Source organism: Papio anubis, chromosome X (genome assembly GCF_008728515.1).
Source record: "Papio anubis isolate 15944 chromosome X, Panubis1.0, whole genome shotgun sequence".
Taxonomy (NCBI): domain Eukaryota; kingdom Metazoa; phylum Chordata; class Mammalia; order Primates; family Cercopithecidae; genus Papio; species Papio anubis.
Window position 1 is genome coordinate 104,797,337 of NC_044996.1, and position 21,568 is coordinate 104,818,904.

At 39.2% G+C, this 21,568-nt stretch overlaps 1 protein-coding gene across 2 annotated transcripts in view; it reads left to right on the plus strand.

Moving 5' to 3' along the window:
- The window catches only part of MED14 (mediator complex subunit 14), an 88,030-nt gene that overhangs the window by 46,669 nt on the left and 19,793 nt on the right, over positions 1–21,568 (plus strand). For both annotated transcript variants that reach the window (XM_009197416.4, XM_003917592.5), the window contains exons 16-23: positions 2,534–2,610; positions 8,309–8,469; positions 8,556–8,702; positions 9,372–9,463; positions 10,407–10,559; positions 11,192–11,461; positions 15,923–16,063; positions 19,288–19,399. In XM_009197416.4, coding sequence (XP_009195680.1) covers positions 2,534–2,610; positions 8,309–8,469; positions 8,556–8,702; positions 9,372–9,463; positions 10,407–10,559; positions 11,192–11,461; positions 15,923–16,063; positions 19,288–19,399 — 1,153 coding nt within the window. The remainder of the gene's footprint in view (positions 1–2,533; positions 2,611–8,308; positions 8,470–8,555; positions 8,703–9,371; positions 9,464–10,406; positions 10,560–11,191; positions 11,462–15,922; positions 16,064–19,287; positions 19,400–21,568) is intronic.

Consider the following 21,568-nt stretch of genomic DNA (forward strand, 5'->3'; position numbering starts at 1 on the left):
TCCCTGTAGTTTAAAGTTTTATGTTTTGTAAGAATCCCCTCCTCTGTAAGTTATTGTGAATGAAGGAGAGACCTAGAAATGTGGAAATGGACTTTTTCAGCTGGGCTGATGATGATGGCCTTGGGAAGATTCGTTGAAAATAGCTTTCATGCTTTAGAACAGGGATTGGGAAACTTTTTCTGTAAAGAGCCAAATATAAATATTTTAGACTTTGTGGGTCAAGTGGTCTCTGTTATAGCTACTCAAATCTGCTGTTGTAGTGTGAACCAGCCAGAGCTGATATTTAAACAAATGAGCATGGCTGTGTTATGGTAAAACTTCATTTACAAAAACAGGCAGTGGGCCAGGCGCTGTGGCTCATGCCTGTAGTCCCAGCACTTTGGGAGGCCGAGGTGTGCAGATCACCTGAGGTCAGGAATTTGAGACCAACCTGGCCAACATGGTGAAACCCCGTCTCTACTAAAAATACAGAACTTAGTTGGGCATGGTAGCGGGGGCCTGTAATCCCAGCTACTCGGGAGGCTGAGGCAGGAGAATCGCTTGAACCTGGGAGGTGGAGGTTGCAGTGAGCCGAGATCACGCCACTGCACTCTAGCCTGGGCGACAGAGCGAGACTCCTTCTCAAAACAAACAAACAAACAGAAAATCCAGGCAGTGGGCTGGATTTGGCTCATGAGCTGTTGTTTGCCAACCCCTGCTTTACAGGACTTTGGGATCTGCAGGCAGAGGATAAGGTGTGAAATTGTAAAGAGCCCAGAGAGAAACCCAAGCCTAGAAACAGGCACCTAAAATAAATACTCTTGTCCTTGATGACCCAGCTCCTAGAACTGTGAGCTTGATGAATGTCCTCTTATCTGGATACTGGCCTTAGCTCCTAAACTGTAGTGTGTCCATGTTTCCTATGTAATTGACTGTATTCTTGGACTCTTTTATTGTGTTATTTGGATTGATTATATGAATGTCATTCAGTTAACTACCTTTGCAGTGGGAAGGGAAGATGGATATATGGTGCTGGGGCAAAGCAGTGCATTTATATCCTCTCTTCCCTACCCACAGGCCAGAATTTGCAAAAATGTACATCCTTGTAGGCTTACGAAGGTTAATGACTGTAGACATACGTCCTCTCTTTCCACCTTCTCTGTATTCTTATACTTGCTGCACATATGGGACACAGATGAACATTCTGTAGTGCTCTATTGAACTCAAACTCTTAAAAACTTACCTTTTATTCTCAGTGAACATTCTAGCTATGTTAAACATAAAAGCAAGCACATTTTCTACTTAAAGTAATTTAGGCTGAGATGTGACTAACTAAAACTAAATCTAATCTTATAAGAGATGTTTATATATCTTTTTTTTTTTTTAAATGGAGTTTCACTCTTGTCACTCAGGCTGGAGTGCAATGGCGCGATCTCGACTCATTGCAACCTCAGTCTCCCCGATTCAAGCAATTCTCCTGCCTCAGCCTCCCAAGTAGCTGGGATTACAGGCATGTGCCACCACACCTGGCTAATTTTTGTATTAGTAGAGATGGGGTTTCACCATGTTGGCTAGGCTCGTCTTGAACTCCTGACCTCAGGTGATCCGACCGCCTTGGCCTCACAAAGTGCTGGAATTACAGGTGTGAACCACCGCACCCGGCCGGATGTTTATATATCTGATTGGTAGAATAGCAGCAACATTTTTGAGCTGGCCCACACTTCATTTCCTTTTGAATCTGAACCCCTACTTCCTATCTGGTAGCAGCTATTTTTCTAAACCTTTCCCTTTCCCAGGCCCAAAGAGCGGGGCTCACTTAAATACTTGGAACTTCCTTAAATCCTTTCCAGAACATGGTAGATATAAATAGTCTGTCATGCAAGACCTGGGAATATCTGCCAAAGGCAAGCATTTCTTTAGATCAGATGACTTTCTGGCATACTGTAATTACTTGCAGTCCCATGGATAGGGTTTCAGGCACTATCTCTGCATTTATCTTTTTAATTTGCTTTCTGAATCCTTTAATTGGGAAAGAGATGTCATTGGGTAAATGCACAAATTGGAAATCTTTTCTTGGGTTTCACATAGGAAGTAGTTTAATTCTTAAAAATATATTTCAGAAGAGTTGTAAACTAAAAAATATTGTTTAGAAATAAGCTATGACAGTGACTCAAACATTGTTTTGAACAAACAGTATAGAACTACACGAGAAAACCATTCTTATTTTGTAGTGGCCTCTTGAACTACTAAAATTGATTTTAGATTACTTTTTGCTCACTGCAAAAATTAGACTAATCTCCTGAATTTTGAATATTTGCCACTTGTGGAGGTATTTCTTAAACTAGATGCGCTGGGACAGCTTTGAGTTCCACTGGACTTCGTATAGTTTCCCAGGAAATCTAATGATGGGGATAATACTCATGCCTAATATGTTGTAATTTGGGGAAAGAATGGCCCTATAACGTGCCACAAGAATAGAGACTGTAGTACTTAGAAATGGTAGTTGTTTTTGTAAAATTGGTGGTCTGATATAATTCTGTTTTTCTCTTTCTAGTTGTCCAATCTGGAGATTCCACATCAAGGAGTGCAAGTGGAAGGTGATGGCTTCAGCCATGCAATTCGCTTATTAAAGTAAGCCCCTGTCATGTGTTTCACTTGGTACCATATGTTGCAGTCACACTCTGAAAGCTGCTTCTCTTCCATGAGACAACATAAAGCAGTGTTCAGAACCTGTGGGTGTTGTGGATTTCTGCATAGAGTTACTAGGGTCTGGGGGAAAATTCCCTTTATTCTATGGAGTGGCAATCCAGCATCACTTGGTTTTTTTGTTTTGTTTTGTTTTGTTTGTTTGTTTGTTTTGAGACAGAGTCTCGTTCTTTTGCTCAGGTTGACTGGAGTGCAGTGACACAATCTTGGCTCACTGCAACCTCCCAACCTCCGCCTCCTAGGTTCAAGCAATTCTTGTGCCTCAATCTCCCAAGTAGCTGGGACTACAGGCACACACCACCATGCCCGGCTAGTTTTTGTATATTTTTAGTAGAGACAGGGTTTTGCCATGTTGGCCAGGCTGGTCTCGAACTCCTGGCCTCAAGTGATCTACCTGCCTCGGCCTCCCAAAGTGCTGGGATTACAGGCATAAGCCACCGCACCTGGCCTCACTTGGTATTTTTGGATGTCTTTTCATTCAGCAGATATATATTGAGTGTGACTGTGTGTCAGGCTTGAATTCTGACATCCCCTCAGAATGCTGTCGGTTCATAAAGCAGAGGAGTATGGGCTAGTTCAGAAGTCAGGAAGGGTATCCCTGAGGAGGTACCAGTTGTACTCGGACTGAAGGAGAGGTGAGAATAAGAGGAAAGTGGGGCAGAGGTAGTGGAGGTCCTAACCAGAGGGGTAACTGCTAATGTGAAGGCTTAGAGGGAAGAGAGAGCTTGGCATTTTTGTGCTGAAAGGAGTTCGGCATGGCAGGAGATGGGAGAAATGAGGCTGGAAATGTAAGCAGGAATTGGTCAGATCCTTTAGGCCTATGTAAATGTCCTTCAACAATTTAGGTTTTATCCTAATGGCACTAAGAAGCTATCAGATGATTTTAAGCTAAAACTGACATCATTACATAGGTGTTTTTGAAAGCTCAACCTGATAGCAATATGGAGAATAAATTGAAGGGGAACAAGACTAAAGTAATGAAGTTGGTGAAATGGTTCACACTAGAGTTGTTGGTAGCTCAGAGCAGAGTACGTTCCACAAGGAGTTAGGAGAGAAAGTATTCACGAGTTGTGATTAGATTGGTGTTGAAGGTGAGAAAGAGGGGAAAGTGGCAAAGATGATTCTTGGTTTTATCTTGGGCAAATGATGGATGGTGGCAGTGCTTTCTGAGATAAGGGACACCAAAGATGTGAGTTTGAATGGACTTTGCTAAGTTTAAGGTGCCTGAATACCCTTTGGGCATGTGTTTCAAGCTCAGGTAACAGATCTGGGAAGGAGAAGTAGATAAAGTCATCACCATGGTGATAGTAATTGAGCTGGGGTAGTAAATTATATCACCAGGAAAGAATATGCAGGAAATGGGCATAGGGCTTAGTTCTAATGGACAAAGGACGAGGAGCCAAAGGATGCTTAGAAGTAAAGCTAATGTGGTACATGTGCTTTATAAAGTGACCCAGTATGGACTTGCAAAGCCAGAATACCATCTAAGAGATCAACCTTTTTGGTCCAGGAGACAGATTTCTTTGCAAAGGAGAGGTACACTTTATTGTTTCCCAGGTGTTGCTTAATGATATAAATTATATAAGCAATTTTTATTTATTGAATTCCTCTGTCTGCTAAGACATAGCAGCTCTGCAATTTGAGCAATGGGGCTTTACCATTTGTTATATAGGAATCTGTTTCTGTGGAAGGTAGAGCTAGCAAATAGTGTCACATGACCCATGTGTCATTAGTGCTCCCTTTAGATACCACAGAATTGAAGAACTAGAGTAGTTCCTCTTCCAGGCTATCTTAACACCATTTCTACAAAAACATTTTCAGGAGAGAGAGAACTAGTCTTATAATGGAAATCAGTAGGAAAATGCAATACTTTCAATTGCGTTTGGTTTTGAATTGCTTTGCCTTGAATATAGGTTATTTTTTTTTCTTTTTACTCTTCTTGGCACCTGTAGATAAGTTGATAATTTGCATAATATCTTGTTCTCGGCATTTTTACAAGAGAAATTTCAGTCTCCTTTCTTCTTGAACTCAAGGGAATGCGTAAGAGTCCTACCTAGGAAGGAAGTACTTTATATTTTTTTAGCTTCATTTTATAATAACTCTTAAAGTCTTTAATCCTGGCTTTTGTTTTCTTTATTTTAAAATGTAAAGGAAAATATACATAAATGGATATGTTAAAGATAACTGTTTGTCAAGTAAGTGCTGTCCATTGTTGGAGTAGGGTATAGAAGTGAAGAAGGAAAAAGTAAATAATAAATGTCTCAACATGATTTTATTAAAATCCTATATAGACCTAATTAGTATGGAATTGGACTCATGCATTTATTTTCAGAAACTCTTGTAACAAACTTTTAGTCCTGGATATATTAATATTGAATATGAATATGAGTTGATACTTCAAAGCTTTAAAATTGGCACACTTTCCTTCTCTTTGCCAAAAATACATTCTGTTCTTGTTCTACTTTATCTCCTTGAAAATGTATTGAGCAGGCCTCCTTGATGCATCTCTGCAATCATAGTATCAAATGTATCATGGTAAACTTCTTCAGTTGCTATGGTTCATGGACCTGTTGCCTTGTGCAAATTCAAGAACCTTGATCCTATAACCCAAATCAGGCTTGGGACACAAGTTTTGAGAGCGGCATGCTCATGGTGCCTAGTTTTGAACACTTCAGCAAACTTCCCACCTTCTCGTTGAACTCATGTCACAGTCATGCGCAGTAGTAAAGGTCCTCTGGCCACACCCACGAGGGTTTTTCATTTCCTCCATTGTGTTTCTTTGCCTCCTATAGCTTATGCTGATAATGCACAGGCACAGCTCTGTTTTTGCAAGTTGTGCGGCCCAGCTTGTCCTTCACACACGTGTACAGTCTTTATAAAAACCTCTTCACTTTCCTTTTAGGCACACTCATGCTGCTTTTGCTAGTACTTTCAGTGATCTCCCTGCTTTTGCACTGCAGGGCCATAGTGGGGTTAATGATGTTTGTAAAAGCCCTCACAACAAAGCTAATACACATCTGCCAGACCATAAAAGACCATAACCTGGCTCCTCAATTTGTTTAATACTGAGAAGTACAGGAGAAAAGTTGGTTAGGAGCAGCCGTGTAAAGCAAACATTTTTGAATTGGTAAAAATTTTCAGATAGGTTAATCCATTGTCCAGAAAATATCTTCCACGGTTCTTAATTTTTGGCTACTATAGTACTATTTTGCAGTATTTTAAGTTTGTAACAATTTTGTCAGGTTTCCTTTTGGGGAACCTGGTTTTGGGTTGTTGTTTTTTTCCCCCTCATATGATCATGCTGGGAAGATAAAAGTTACAGTTTATTTTTATTCATTCTGTTCCATTCATAACCTTAAAAGCAAGTAACTATTTTACGGGTGCCTTGAGGTAGAGCTCATTGTATCTGCATCACAGATTAAAGTGATATACAATGCACTTTCAGGGTTCCGCTGTCCCTAAGAGCATAAATGGAAAAGAGGCTTACACTAATGTTAGTTCTCACTTGAACACATACTGGCTTCTGTGCTTTCCTTTTCTAACTAGATAGATTTTGTGAAAAACCTGTTTTATTTGAAAGGAAGATAATGTACTGCATTTATATTTTCAAACTTGAGATTTAAAAATCTGTCTGAATTGGCTGCTTTATAACTCCTATGGGGAGGGCTATGTTGTGAGGGGTAAGGGCAGGCAAGTCGTCAGTATACCTGTCAAGTTGAAAAACAGATAAGTGTATGCAATTTCTGTAATAACTACCCAAAATATAGTTGCACAAAATCTTTCTGGTAGTGATAAAAACTATATAGTGTGAAAGATTAACTTTTGAAAAACTTCAAAAGCTGTATATTGAAGAGGAGCTGTGATAGAAGTTTTAATTAGCACATGCAATCTGTTTTTTGCTCTCAAGTTGTTTATTCCAGGTCAGTGGTTCTCCACCCCAGGGCAGTTTTGCCCTGCAGGGGACTTTTGGCAATGTCTGCAGATGTTTTTGATCATTTACTGAGAAGAGGGAGTAGGAAGTGCTACTGGCACCTAGTTGGTAGAGACCTGGGCTGCAAAAAACAGCCCCCTCACCCCACAACAAAGGATTTTCCAGCCCCAAATGCCAATCCTGCCAAGACTGAGAAACTTTGTTCTAGGTGTTATATTCTGAATTAAGGGGTCTGAACCAAGATTCCATAATTCCAATTATATTTGTTGTTTTTTTTTTTTGCCTCAATATAGATATTTATTATACCAAATCTGAGAATTAACCACCTTCTGTATGAGGTAAAGGTTATATATAATTAAATAATATCTCTCTTTTTTTTTTTTTTTTTTTTTTTTGAGACGGAGTGTCACTCTGTTGCCCAGGTTGGAGTGCAGTGGCCGGATCTCAGCTCACTGCAAGCTCTGCCTCCCGGGTTTACGCCATTCTCCTGCCTCAGCCTCCGGAGTAGCTGGGACTACAGGCGCCCGCCACCTCGCCTGGCTGGTTTTTTGTATTTTTTAGTAGAGACAGGGTTTCACCGTGTTAGCCAGGATGGTCTCGATCTCCTGACCTCGTGATCCGCCCGTCTCGACCTCCCAGAGTGCTGGGATTACAGGCGTGAGCCACCGCGCCCGGCCTATAATATCTCGTTATTTTATCTCTTACTGAAATTAACTCATAAATAGCTAAAATATATTACCTCATAATGTTTTATGACCAATGAGATAGTTTGTAAAGCTATAGAAAGAACATGGATAGGTAGATATTTTAAGAAACCAAGCTACTACATTCCTCTTGTGTATGTGATGTATGTGTGACAATATGTATGTTAAACGAGTTGATACATGTAAAGGTCTATGAAAATAAGGGTTACCTCTACAGAGGAGGAGGTGGCAAAGTGGGGATAATGAACCTGGGATTTTATCATGGTTATTCAGTCAGTGACCAAGATTTGGTTTTACTGCAAGGGAGAATTAACATACATGGGGCCAGGCTTGGTGGTGTGCATCTGTAATTCCAGCTACTTGGGAGGCTGAGGTGGGAGGATCGCTCAGGAGTTCAGGGCTAGCCTGGGCAACACAGCAAGACTCCATCTCTTAAAAAACAAAACATATGAATACCTGCTGTGTCAGCCACCATAAGCACTTTCATTTTCTTCATCAATGACACATAAAGTAATTCTTCATCTCTATTTTGTAATTGGGAAATTCAGAGACATTAAATGTGGCGAGTCAGAGTTAGAATGTGGGTCTCTGACTCCAAGGCCCTTATTGTTTGTACTGTATCATCCTGTCTTCAAAGAGTGGTTTTATAAGGATTTGTTCCCCTTAGCTTTTCCTTGAGGATGTTCTAGATAGATTTTGTAGAAAACCAGTGTTCTTGATTTTCATTCTGTAGAATTGTAGTCTTTTTTAAAGAACAAAATTATGAATAAAGACAAACATCACTGTTAAAATGAGAGTTCTAATCCATATTGATGTGAATGGAAATGGATTAAATACTATTAATTGCTGTGAATTGCTTCCTGCCTTGGCAGAAGGTATCTAGAAGTGGAGTTTGAACTGAAGCTCTAATGTCATACCCTGTCTGTCATTGTGTACATTGCGCTTTGTCTGTGTAAAGTGTATTTCATATGCTGTCTTTTATCACCAGAATTCCTCCCTGTAAGGGTATAAGTGAGGAAACCCAAAAGGCTCTGGACCGCTCTCTTCTTGATTGCACTTTCCGATTACAAGGTAGAAATAACCGCACTTGGGTAGCAGAGTTAGTGTTTGCAAATTGTCCACTTAATGGCACTTCTACCAGGGAGCAAGGTGAGATGTTTCACACATTTTGTCTTTGCATATTTCTGGATTTTTTTAGTATCGGTTACTATTAATATTTTCTTTTAATCCTGTAGGCCCATCCCGGCACGTTTACCTGACATATGAAAATCTGTTGTCTGAGCCTGTTGGTGGTAGAAAAGTGGTTGAAATGTTTCTTAATGACTGGAATAGCATTGCACGATTATATGAGTGTGTGTTGGAATTTGCACGTTCTCTACCAGGTACATGTAGAGATAATCTCCTTTTTAAATAAATAATAATAATAAAAAAAGTCCATACCCTTTTTTTTTAACTGAAGAAGTAAAACATGCACAGTGTTCAAAGCAAAAAAAATCAAAAGTGTATCTAATAAAACTTAAGTGTTCCTTTCACTTCAGACTTCAATTTCCTTCCCCTAAGGACAACCACTGTTAAGTTTCTTTTGTTTGCAAAAATTTTACACACAGGTATACTGTATCATAATAATAGTGCTTATTTACTGTGTGCCATACAATATTATAAACAGTTTGCTTGTGTTAACAAATGAGTTATCTTCACAGTCTTCACAATCACAATCATGAGGTGAGTATTATTCCTCATTTTACAGAAGAAAACAAGTTGCAAAGACTAAGAACTTTGTATAAAGTCCCATAGCTAGTGAGTGGCAGAGTTGGAATTGGAACCCTTTAACCACTATGCTAGACTGCTTCAGTGTATCTCACCTGCCCTTGTCCCCTTTTGTAGAAATGGAAGCATATTATTTATTATGCTGTTGCTTTTTTTTAAACTAAGTTACTTAACTAGAGACCTGTGTGGGCATATAATATTGCCAAAATGCCGTCTTATTCAAATTTATATTTTAAAATTTTACATGTATAATATTAATCTCCTTTTTGTTTCCTTTGGTTTAGACATACCCGCTCATCTAAATATTTTCTCAGAAGTTCGTGTTTATAATTACCGCAAACTTATCTTGTGTTATGGAACCACCAAGGGAAGCTCAGTAAGTCTGATTGAAATGCTGAAGTTCCTGTCTTACGAATTTTTTAAAAATCAAGAATTAAAAAAACATGAAAATTGCCTTAATATAAGTAAGAGCTCAAGTAAAAGTTAGGGATAAAATGGTAAATTTTAAATGCTTGTGGCTATAAATATAGTATACTATAATGCTTAACTCTTTAAAATTGAAAACAAAAATAATAACCCTGTGATGGGGTATATGATGTTGAAGCAATTTGGATAAGGTAATGTACTGATGGTGTTTGTATTTTTTTCTTCACTGATTACAGATTTGCTTGGCAATGTGATTATTGTAAGGAAAATTATGTATGAGTGGTTATAACAATATGGGATGCTTTTGCTTTTGGGCACATGAATGTTAACATTGTTTCATCTTAATCTTGAAGTATTTCCTGTAATCTGTAGTTCTTTATTTTTTTCCCACCTCACATGTAAAGTCCTAGAAATGTAGTATAAAAATGCAGCCAACTGGTTTCTCTCTAGACTTCTACGTCAAGTAATGTCAGGTTACTTGAGCTTTTTAATATCTATTAACCAAATGTATCTGTGTTCAGAGTGGCACCCTTCCCCTTTATGACAGTGCTCCTTAGTTGATGGTACCAAGAGTGTGACTCTTCTTTAGTTCAAGAGAAAAATGAAAAGAAAAACTAATGATAATTTTCAAATAAAGTTTAATAAAGTTGTTTTAGCGCCTTTCTGTTTTATTTAGTAAAAGAGGACTAACACATGGTCAGGGAATGTACTTTCAATATTAACACATATTAGCACATCTGGAGTTCGAATCCAGTCTTATTTTATTGCTTGTTTTCCAAAAAAAAAAAATCTCCTTTAGATTTTTGGCATTTTGCCTTACTTTTAACATTTTTTCCCCCTACTTGAATCTGTTACTTTCTCAGTTTCTGAAACATGTAATCTTTTTCATTTAGATTAGTATCCAATGGAATTCAGTCCATCAAAAATTCCACATTTCTTTGGGAACTGTTGGCCCAAACTCAGGTTGCAGTAACTGTCACAATACCATTCTCCATCAGCTTCAAGAAATGTTCAACAAAACACCAAATGTGGTTCAGTTATTACAGGTAATTAAGTTTATTTTCTGTCTAAAAATAAGACTTAGTATGCCAGCCGTGCTGGTTCACACCTGTAATTCCAACACTTTGGGAGGCCAAGGCGAAAGGATTGCTTGTTCTCAGGAGTTCAAGACCAGCTTGGGCAATGTGGCAAAACCCTGTCTCTATAAAAATACAAAAATTAGCCAGGTGTGGCGAAGCATGCCTGTAGTCCCAGCTCTCTGGGAGGCTGAAGTGGGAGGGTCACCTGAGCCTGGGGAAGTCAAGGCTGCAGTGAGCCGTGATTGTGCCACTGCACTCCAGCCTGGGTGGCAGAATGAGACCCTGTCTTAAAAAACAAACAAACAAACAAACAAAAACAGCATTTAGTGTCTCAGGCAAAACTCTTCAAAAGATCATGGAGACTTGTCTTTAATGACTAAGGCTGATAACTTTTGTCTTCTATATCTTGAACACTTCTTTGAGAATTTTCTTTGATTCAATGTGGACCCAGTGATCTAGTTTGCATTCTCTTCAAGGGGAAGTTTTATGGAATCTGCCAGAAGGACGTTGTCTTGTTTTTGACATTTATACACTGAAAATTCTGAGGTTTTAACGTTTGTACAGAAACTGGCTGCTCTCACTGTGTTTGTTCCTTTTAGGTACTGTTTGATACTCAGGCTCCATTAAATGCCATCAACAAACTCCCCACTGTGCCCATGTTGGGCTTGACCCAGAGAACCAACACTGCCTACCAGTGCTTCTCCATTCTACCACAGTCATCCACCCACATCAGACTGGCCTTCAGGAACATGTATTGCATCGATATATACTGCCGGAGTCGAGGTGTTGTGGCAATACGGGATGGTGCCTATAGTCTTTTTGATAACAGCAAATTAGTTGAAGGTTTCTATCCTGCACCAGGACTAAAGGTAACAGACTTTAGTGTTATAACATGAGTAAACATAAAAATTATCTCTAAAATAGTTTCTTTGATGGGGAAATAATGGGGAAAAGCAACAAATTCCTGTTTAAATTTAATATAAGTAGCAGTGTTAATTCATCATCTCTATAACTTCATTCTGAAGCAGCTAGAAGTTCTCATAAATGCCGTGCTTATGTGTATGAGATGATTAAAATATTTTTCTTTACATTCTTACCTTCTGATTAGTAGGGTGAAGATACTAAAGAGAGTTGTATTTGGTCTTTGGAACTTTAAAAGTAGTTTTTATCATTGATTTTTGAAAAGATTTGGTCATCAATTATACTGTGATGCTTATTTATTTATTTATTTATTTATGAGACAGAGTCTCACTTTGTCACCCAGGCTGGAGTATAGTGGCACGATCTTGGCTCACTGCAACCTCAGCCATGTGGGTTCAAGTGACTCTCCTGCCTCAGCCTCCCCAGTAGCTGAGATTATAGGCATGTGCCACCACACCCGGCTAATTTTTGCATTTTTAGTAGGGATGGGATTTCACTATGTTGGCCAGGCTGGTCTCGAACTCCTGACCTCAAGTAATCCACCTGCCTCAGCCTCCCAAAGTGCTGGGATTACAGGTGTGATGTAATCTGTGCCTGGCCTGATGCATTTTAAAAATGTAAGGTCCTGGACCCTTGCAAAGTGCCAGGATCACAGTAACCTGTGCCTGGCCTGATGCTTTTTAAAAATGTAAGGTCCTGGACTACAACTGCCAGAGTGGTTAACTGATGTGATAGCTCAGTTGTATGTGTTTTTTGTCTGGAGTCAAATAAATCTAAAAGGCTTGATTTGAAAAATAGTCTCCTGCAATTCACTCTTGTCATTTTCTTGCTCCCCAGATGCCCTGTTTTCAATTCTTATATAGCTGATTATCTTGGTATTTATATCTTTATCTCTAAGTAGAATGCCTACATTGCTGTTTGTTTACTTTTTGGTTGAGGGCATTATCTGATTCTCACAATGGAAGATGAGCATTCTTTTTTTTTTTTGGAGACAGGATCTCGTTCTGTCCTCCAAGCTGGAGTGCAGTGGCATGATCATGGCTCACTGCAGCCTCAACCACCAGGGCTAAATCCGTCCTCCCACCATACCACCTCAACTTCCCCAGTAGCAGGGACCACACCCGGATAATTTTTGTATTTTTTGTAGAGATGGGATTTTGTCATGTTGCCCAGGCTTTAGTTGTTATTAAATTCTTTTTTATGTGTGCCTTCCTCCTTCTAGGCTGCTCTCAGTACATAAACACATTTGTCTTTCCTCCTATCTTGGTAACATGGTTAGGTAGCAATTTTGATTAGATTATTTTTCAGCATTTGCACTGTTATGAATATGTAAGCATTGCTGCAACCAAGCTTACTATGATTATTTTTCCTGTCTTGCTCAACATTTTATTTTATTGGGAATATTAATTGGGTCTTTTTTGGTTTCACTTTCTCTATAGTGCCTATCACTAATTAACCTTAAACTCTCTCCTATTTATATAACTACTTTTAGTATGTTCAAACATGTCAAGATACCTTATTGATTTAATCTTGAAGAAATCTCTTCAATAGGCCTCTGACCTGCTCCAATTTGAACTGATAGCAGTCTGGGCCTTCTACACAGTTTTCACTTAGGAATCTGCAAAAGGATGAAAGGGGAGATTCCTCTATTTCTCTTTTATGTTGCATGTTGCATGCCTTGTGTCGTGGGCCCCTTGTTTTTTTTTCTTAGTTTATTTCATTGTTTTGATTACTGGGAGAAGGTACATGGTGGGTGGAGAGTTAATTTGAAATCATGTATGCCTGAAAGCATCTTTAGTTTACCCTCATCTAACTGAAGTGGCTAGGTAAAGAACTCTAGGTTGCAATCATTTTCTGTAAAAATTTTGAAGATACTACTTCATTGTCTCCTAGCTTGCATTGTGACTATTGAGATGTGTAATGAGTTCACACTGTTGAACATTATGTGACTTGACTGGGCTCTTTCAGTCTGAAAACTTACATCCTTTTGCTTTGGGAAATTTCCTTGCACTATTTCTTTGTTCATCTCCGTTGTTTTCTCTGTTAGCTTGTTTGGGTACTCCCAGTGTTCTGATGCTAGGCATTGTGGACTTGTCCTCTAGTTTTCTTATTTCTTCTGTTGTTTGTTTTTTTTTTTTTTTTTGGTCTCTTGTTTCTGGGAGATACCTCACTTTTTTCCTCTTATCCCTCTATTTTTTATTTCTATCAATATTTTATTTTGGCCATTCTTTAAAAATTTTTTTCAAAAGGTCTTTTTTTGTTTCAAAATGTTTATTTTAAACATTCTATTATATGACAACATTACTTTTTCTTCTTTTTATCCTACATAATCTCTATTTTATTTACCTTGCTTTTGTGTATGTGGGGGTGTGGTATTGATTTCTTTTATATTAGTGTCTTTCCTCAAATGTTAAGCGATTCTTAACTCCCTGCTCTTATTTAAAGGTAAGACTTATTGACTGTGGTCTTCATTGCAGGATGATCTCCTTGTGCCATTTCTTTGGGAAACTCCTGATATCAGTAGCTTTAGGTCTTTTTGTTGGACTGGTGTGAGTACCAAGACAGAAGTATCCAAATCTTCTGCATAGATGGTATGCATCTGGCTCTCAATATTGGGAAAGTCAAATGAGAAAACGAGTATTCTCAAATTTATGTAGACTTTGATCCCCATTTTTTATATGGTAGTCCTTCTCTCAATTGATCTTGGCGTCCCTCAAGTCAGAGATCCTCCTCCAGGGTGGAAGAGATCAACCCAGCTCAGTGAGAATAGCAGAGGATCTGGGAGGGTCTAAATGTCTCTTAGACTTTCACTTAGTCCTTCTGTTATTAGTCCCACTTTTATCCCCACTTCCAAAGGTACCCATATTAGTCCGTTTTCACACTGCCGTAAAGATACTACCCAAGACTGGGTAATTTATAAAGGAAAGAGGTTTAATTGACTCACAGTTCCACAAGCTTAACAGAAAGAATGGCTAGGAGGCCTCAGGAAATGTACAATTGTAGTGGAAGGTAAAGGGGAAGCGCAAGAGCAGGGGAAACTTCTACTTATAAAACCATTAGATCTCATGAGAACTCACTATCACAACAGCCTAGGGGGAACTGTCCCCATAATCCAATCAATCAGTCCCTCTCTCAACACATGGGGATTATAATTCGATTACAATTCAAGATGAGATTTGGGTGGGGACACAGAGCCAAACCATATCAGTGCCTGATACTGCCAGTTCCAAAGTGTCTCGGGGATCTGGATGGAAATAGTTTGCTTCTTGGCTTTCCCCACAGCTTACTTAGGATACAGCTTTCTCACATTGGATGGTTCTAGTTGCTACTAAACCATCTGCTTTGCAGCCTCCAGGATGTATTGCTGTTTTTTCTGTTCTCCCATTCTTTTTGTCTTTGTTACTTATTGCTTCAAAATTTTTTTTCCAGTAGTTTTAGTGGGGAAAGAATGCAGTGTGTGTTGTGAGCCCATCATCTTTAATTAAAAGTAGACTGTCGACTTTTTTTTTTTGAGATAGGGTCTCACTCTGTTGCCCAGGCTGGAGCACAGTGGTGGGATCACGGCTCACTGCAGCCTCAACTTCCCAGGCTCAAGCAGTCCTCCCATCTCAGCCTCCCTAGTAGCTGGATCCACAGGTGTGCACTGTCATGCCTGGCTGATTTTTGTATTTTTTGTAGAGATGAGGTTTTGCCATTGTTGCCCAGGTTGGTCTCGCAAGGGATCCTCCCACCTCAGCCTCCCAAAGTGCTAGGATTATAAGCATGAGCCACTGTGCTCAGCCCACTTTGGACTTTTAATAGCTCTCTAGTGATTCTGATAAGCTTATGATAGAATACTGGGGATGTAAGGAGTGTTAAAGAGAATCTGTGCTTGAAACATAAACTCTGATAGCCTTGCTCAGTTTTGACAATATATAAAAACAAGGCTGTCCCACTCTTAATGGTTCAAGATTAAATCATGTAATATAAAAAAGGAAAAAATTGGATCGTTTCTTACTCAGTTTTCCTTTCATATTTTCTAGTTTAAAAAGTGAGAGCGCTCACTAGCTGGGGAATTTTCCAAGTTATGGCCAATATGCTTTTCATTTTTTACCCTCATTTCTGGATTAGAAGTTAATAAGAAAATATTATGATCTGATGGTAAGAGGTGCCAGGATGTACTTCTTTCTTCAACTTTTTGCTCACACAATATTTCTTAGTTGATATGACCTTTTTTTAGATGCTGTTTTTGTTAACTGTTTTCCTTAGTTTCCAGCTTCAAAATTAACAATATTTCTTCTAGGTTGTCCTAGTAATGATCTTCAAGGATCAACATACTATGTTTCTGTTTAAATATTCTAAATAATTTAAAATGTTTTGCTAATAATGTTAGGTAAAATAATCTAATTTTTACCTGTTTATATCCGTAGACGTTCCTGAATATGTTTGTTGACAGCAATCAGGATGCTCGAAGAAGGTCTGTAAATGAGGACGATAATCCCCCTTCTCCTATAGGAGGAGATATGATGGATTCTTTAATATCGCAGCTCCAGCCACCACCCCAGCAACAGGTAATATCTAGCCAAAATTCCAAGTGGTATCACATTTCTGTAACTTCACAGGTTCTATAGGCATCAAAGACAAGGAGGTCCTTGGTGGGCCCGAGATGCCCAGGAAATACTTATGAAATAATGAGTTACAGAAGGAGGTGAGGAGGAGACTTCCAGTGACAAGAAATGAATAGTGTTGGAAACAGCATTCATCTCAGATCATTCACGCACTTAAAATGATGTTATATGATTCCAGGGATGGAAATATCATCCGCAGGATGTGAGATCTTTGAGAGAGTTTCCTCACCTTGTCTTGAAGGACAGATGCTGTTAAAGTAGAGCACAGTGGACTAAATGTCTAGCGATGTTCAGTAGGGACTGCTACAGAGAACAGGTGGACAAATTTTCAGGGTTCTGTCCTCAGACCATTTGGATAAGCCACATCATAGAACCATAAGAGCTTTCAGTTCTGTCCTGTCACCTTCACATGTCTGAGAGTTGAACAGGCCCCTAGGCCAGCCATTGTTTTCTCACAGACCCTCCTGAAATAGAAGGTGAACAGTGATCATTTAGCCCTTCAACAGTCCTGTGTGACTCCCTAGTCTGAAAAATCCTCATTGAGGCTGTAGACTCTGGGCTGGAGTCTTCAGGGGCTCCATTTTTAGTTGTATATGAGCACACAGCCTCTAGGCAAGGCTCTTTGGCACATCCTTTAGTTTTGGTTTACAAAATAGCTCACTGCTTCTCACCCAGAAGCTTTCATGAATAGCATTGCTTGAAACCAGCATTGTGCAGAGAATCCTCTTAGCTTATTTTATTGCTTAGCTTCTGGTCTGGCTACTTAGTGACTACAACTTTCCAGTGCTTAAATCTTTGAAAAAATACTAGATTCTTACTAGAAGGAGGGTTTTTTGGAAGCTCTATTGTTCCTGACAGCTATTTAGGGTTACTTGCCTTCTCGCTGTTTCCCTTCTTGGACTTCATGTAGAACAGGGAAGCTCAGTAAAGGCCTATGCGAATATCTCTGTGTAGCCAAGGTGCTGCACTCTTGTGACAAACATTGACTCAGATGAGATACTAGCCCTCTGAGGATGCTGGGCCACCATGGGAGAGAAGTACCTTGGCCCAGCGGATATCAGAGCAGCTTTTTCCTTGTGGAAGCCACTTTCTTGCATTTTTTATTTTTCCTGTACCTGATATGGAGCAGGGAATGAGCCACATCCTTTGGGGGAAAGAAGTAACTGAGATGGGCTGTCTCATGACCATGGCCGTAGCAGGGCCAATGTTATAGGGGGGATGGAGGGAGAATGTGGTCCATTATTCTCTCTGTCTCCCAAGATAAGTTGTTCATTGGCCCCTCTATAATGATTTTTTTTTTTTTTTTGAGATGAACTTTTGTTCTTGTTGCCCAGGCTGGAGTGCAGTGGTGTGATCTCAGCTCACCGCAACCTCCGCCTCCCAGGTTCAAGTGATTCTCCTGCCTCAGCCTCCCGAGTAGCTGGCACTACAGGCACGCACCACCATACCCGGCTGATATTGTATTTTTAGTAGAGAGGGGGTTTCTCCATGTTGGTCAGTCTGGTCTCAAACTCTCGACCTCAGGTGATCTGCCTGCCTTGGCCTCCCAAAGTGCTGTTGTTACTGAAAAAAATCATAATTTGACACAGTGAGAGCCTGCAGCGCTAGTTTATTAGATACTCTGAGTTGGCTAAGAGCTCTATACACCCAGTAGCATTTCATACTGAACATGAGATTTCTAACTAGGAAAATAGTTGCAAGCTAAGGCAGAAGGATTAGATGTGGGTAGATTGGCCAAAGGTTAGGATATTCTAGAAAAGTTAGAATGATTTGTCACTTTGGGAAAACTTGAGGAATTTTCTGCTTTTTCTTGCTCTGTATTCAACCTGTAGGTAGAGCCTTTTTGTTTGTTTTGTTTTTAAGTTAAAAAGTTTGACACTTAATACCAAGTCAGAATCCTTTTAAAAGAATATTCATCTGCCATGGTTAAATGTCTTTAGTCAGTGGCTTTGGCTTTATGTACTCCTAAAGACTGAGCCTTTTATTGAGCAGTTTCAGTTTTCAGTTTTTTCTGCTTATCAGATATCTGTGCAATGCTTCTATTTGTAAACTGTTCATCTCCCTGATAAGACAGTTGTGAGAAAAAAATGTTCATAAAGGGATTCATGTACATTTTACTTGATGTTAGCAGGTAGCTTTTCTTCTTTTATGTAAAATGCTGTTTTAGTGTATAAGCTAGTCCATGAGAAAGGAAAGGAAGAAAATATAAAAGTTTATGAATATCATAGTTTTAATTAACAAGTTAGTATGGCTTACATTTCCAAACATAAAGGTACATTCTACATTATTGGATAAAACAGTATGGGCAAATACATGATTTTGTAGCTTATGAGTTAGCCTGAATTCTATAATTTCTTTAAGATAGCTTAGAAAGAATCAATAAAAAAAAAAGTAGACAATCTGGTTTTAAAAATAGGTAAAAGATTCAAGTCATTTCACATAATAGGATGTCCAAGTGGCCGATAAGCACAGAAAAGGTATTCAAACATTATTTGCCATCACAGAAATACAAATTAAAGCTACAATGAGGTAACACTCCACACCCACAAAAATGACTTTAAGAAAAAAATTGATAATTATTTCCAACATTTGATGTTAGGAACAACTGAAACTCTTGTGTGGCACTAGAAAATATGTAAAATGTTACAACTACCTTGTGAAAGTGATAAAGATGAGTAAAGGTCAGGCTGAGCTACCATATTTCATTGATACTAAACGCCACCAAATGTAAGATGCATCAGTTTTTATCTACTGCTCAGAAAGAAAAAGCACTGCCAGTTAAACTAACATCCCATAAATGGAAAGAGACACCCTGATGTTAGAGATATTAAAGTGTGGGGGGAAAATGTCTTAGAATCAATGAAATGGTAGATAAATAATAGAGATAAATCAGTTATATGCTAGATATAAAATGAGCAAAAAACATCTTGAGGGATAGAAAGCATTGCAAGATCGGGAAAGAGGATGTTGCTATTTTAAAACATTTCGAAAGTCAGGGTTGTGTTGTTGATGTGTATTTATTTTGCACGCTTTTATACCTCATGTTTCCTATTTGGTAACCAACAAAGTGTGTAAATATTAACACTGTTGCTATAATTAGTGAAAGCCACACTCTTATGCTCCATGCAGTTGGCCATTTTACCAACATTTAATTTTCTTCTTTTCAGCCATTTCCAAAGCAGCCAGGAACATCAGGTGCTTATCCTCTTACTTCACCCCCTACATCTTATCATAGCACAGTCAATCAGTCTCCCTCTATGATGCACACACAGTCTCCAGGTAAGATATCACTTACTTTCTTGTCATGTTCAACTTTCAAATCCAAAATACACACACACACCCGCCCCCCACATTGAGAAGCACTGTGCATCTAGCCTCAGGCTTCAGAGAGAATTCCCTTTCTAGTCTATGGCTAGATAGTTGTCACTCATTTATTATGGAAGGTTTGTGAAGTCTGTGTCCAGGCTCAGGAGCACTTTAAAAGGTTTAAATTAATGTCACCCAGAGCCAGACTCACAGCACAACTCCAGGGGGTGCTAATCACAACATGATCTATATTACAGATCGACAGACTCTAAGGCCTATAGAGCCAAATCCTGCCTGTCATCTGTTTTTGTAAATAAAGTTTCATTGGAATGAAGCCACACTTGTTTATGTGATGTCTATGGCTGCTTTCCCACTATGACAGCCCTTTACAGAAAAAGTTTGCTAAGCCATGGAATAGGTGGAAGGGTGGCCTGCCCCCAGGCTCCGAGTCAGGCAGTGCACAGTCTGTTTGTCCAGACATAATGACTTTGTTGGCAGCCCTATGAAGTGTGCCATAAAAGTGCTTGAGAATGCCAAATTTTTGCTTTTAACTGAATGATTCAGTGGTATCTCTTGAGCACTTGCTCTGTGCCAAATGCTGCCTGGTGCTGGGGATTTAACAGTGAACCAGATATCAGCCCTGCTCTTGAGCTTATCATCTAGCAAGGAAGCTAGGTCATCAGATTTATTGGGGAGAATGACCCCTTGCCTACTAGGTCCTGGTAATATGTCCAGAGCATAATGATGGTTTTTTCAAAGAAAGTTTTAGCATAAAAGATGTGATATGTAATATAGGATGTAAAATATAAGAAATTAAATGATTTTTAAAAGCATGCATAATAAAACCTTTTATCTACTGTAAATATGTCAGTCCACTCAACTAAAGAATACATTAAGTAGTTTAGTACCAATTAAAGGCATTCGGGCTTATCAGAAAACAGGACAAACAAAACTACATTAAATCCTGATTTTTAAGTAACAAACCCAACAAATACATCTGCTTTTAAGTTTTCACTTTGAAAAGCAGAATTTGCGGTGCATACTTTTCTCCTTTATAAAATACAAAAATTCTTATAGATATGTATATGTGTGTCTGTATATGAGAAATTTGTATTGACCAGAAAATCCGTTAATCTGCAGGTGGGAGATGTAATGACATAACTTATTCAATAGCTAATTCCATTTGTAAAATGAGAATAATATAAAACCTTTTCCATAGGGATGTTGTAAGAATTGAACGCAATAGTTCACATAAAGTGTTTAGCCTGGGGTGTGGTACATGACAAATGCCTCTTTGACCAGTCCATTGTAATCTGTCTTGTTGCCCAGATTGGGCTGCTCGGCATCCTGCACTGCCTAGGCACCCGCACCCTGGCAGATCCCACCCCCACCATGTCTCACACGTAGCCATTCATATTGCTCTTCACATTACTTCAGTGGTGTCGTTTTAAAAAAACAGATCCTCATTTTTTAAATCTTTAAATTCACTTTTATTTGGGGGGTGGGGTGTGCTTCCTCTGCTTAGATTCCTAGGTAAACAGTCTTCATCTGTAATGCCAAGTATGATGAGTGTTACAAAAAGGGTCACTTGGGCTTCTGAAAGAGCGTTCGATAAGGAGGGGTTCAATTGTTTGTTTCTTGGGGATGCCTTGTTTGCCTCCCGCCTTTCAACACTATTTAAGCCGAGACGTGAAGGGTGGGTCAGAGTTACCCAGGTGCAGGGACATGGACAAGGAGGATATCTCAGGCAGACTGTGCAGGGTGTGTGGAGTCTGAACTCCCAGAAGATGGTAGACTCTTCCAAATGGCTGGTGTGTGGAGAGACAGGGCTCTGTTCAAAATTTTGGCCTTTATTGTATGGGTAAATAGGAAGCCATTGTTGGATTTTAGTCTGGGTTAAATTTATACAACTGAAAGTGACAAGAGTGGTGGATGGGCAGATTTCACAGAGAAAGGAGCAGGGCGTTCTCTTGAACCTGTTGATTTTGCAAGTCCCCAGAGATTCCTAAGTCAAGATGTCCAGTAGGCAGTTGGCTGTATGAGCCTATGGTTCATCAGAGATGGTTGAGCCACAGATGAAGACTTGGAAGTTGTTGTTGTCATGTCTAGGGTCATTGAAGCCCAAGTGGGTAGTTGAGTCCA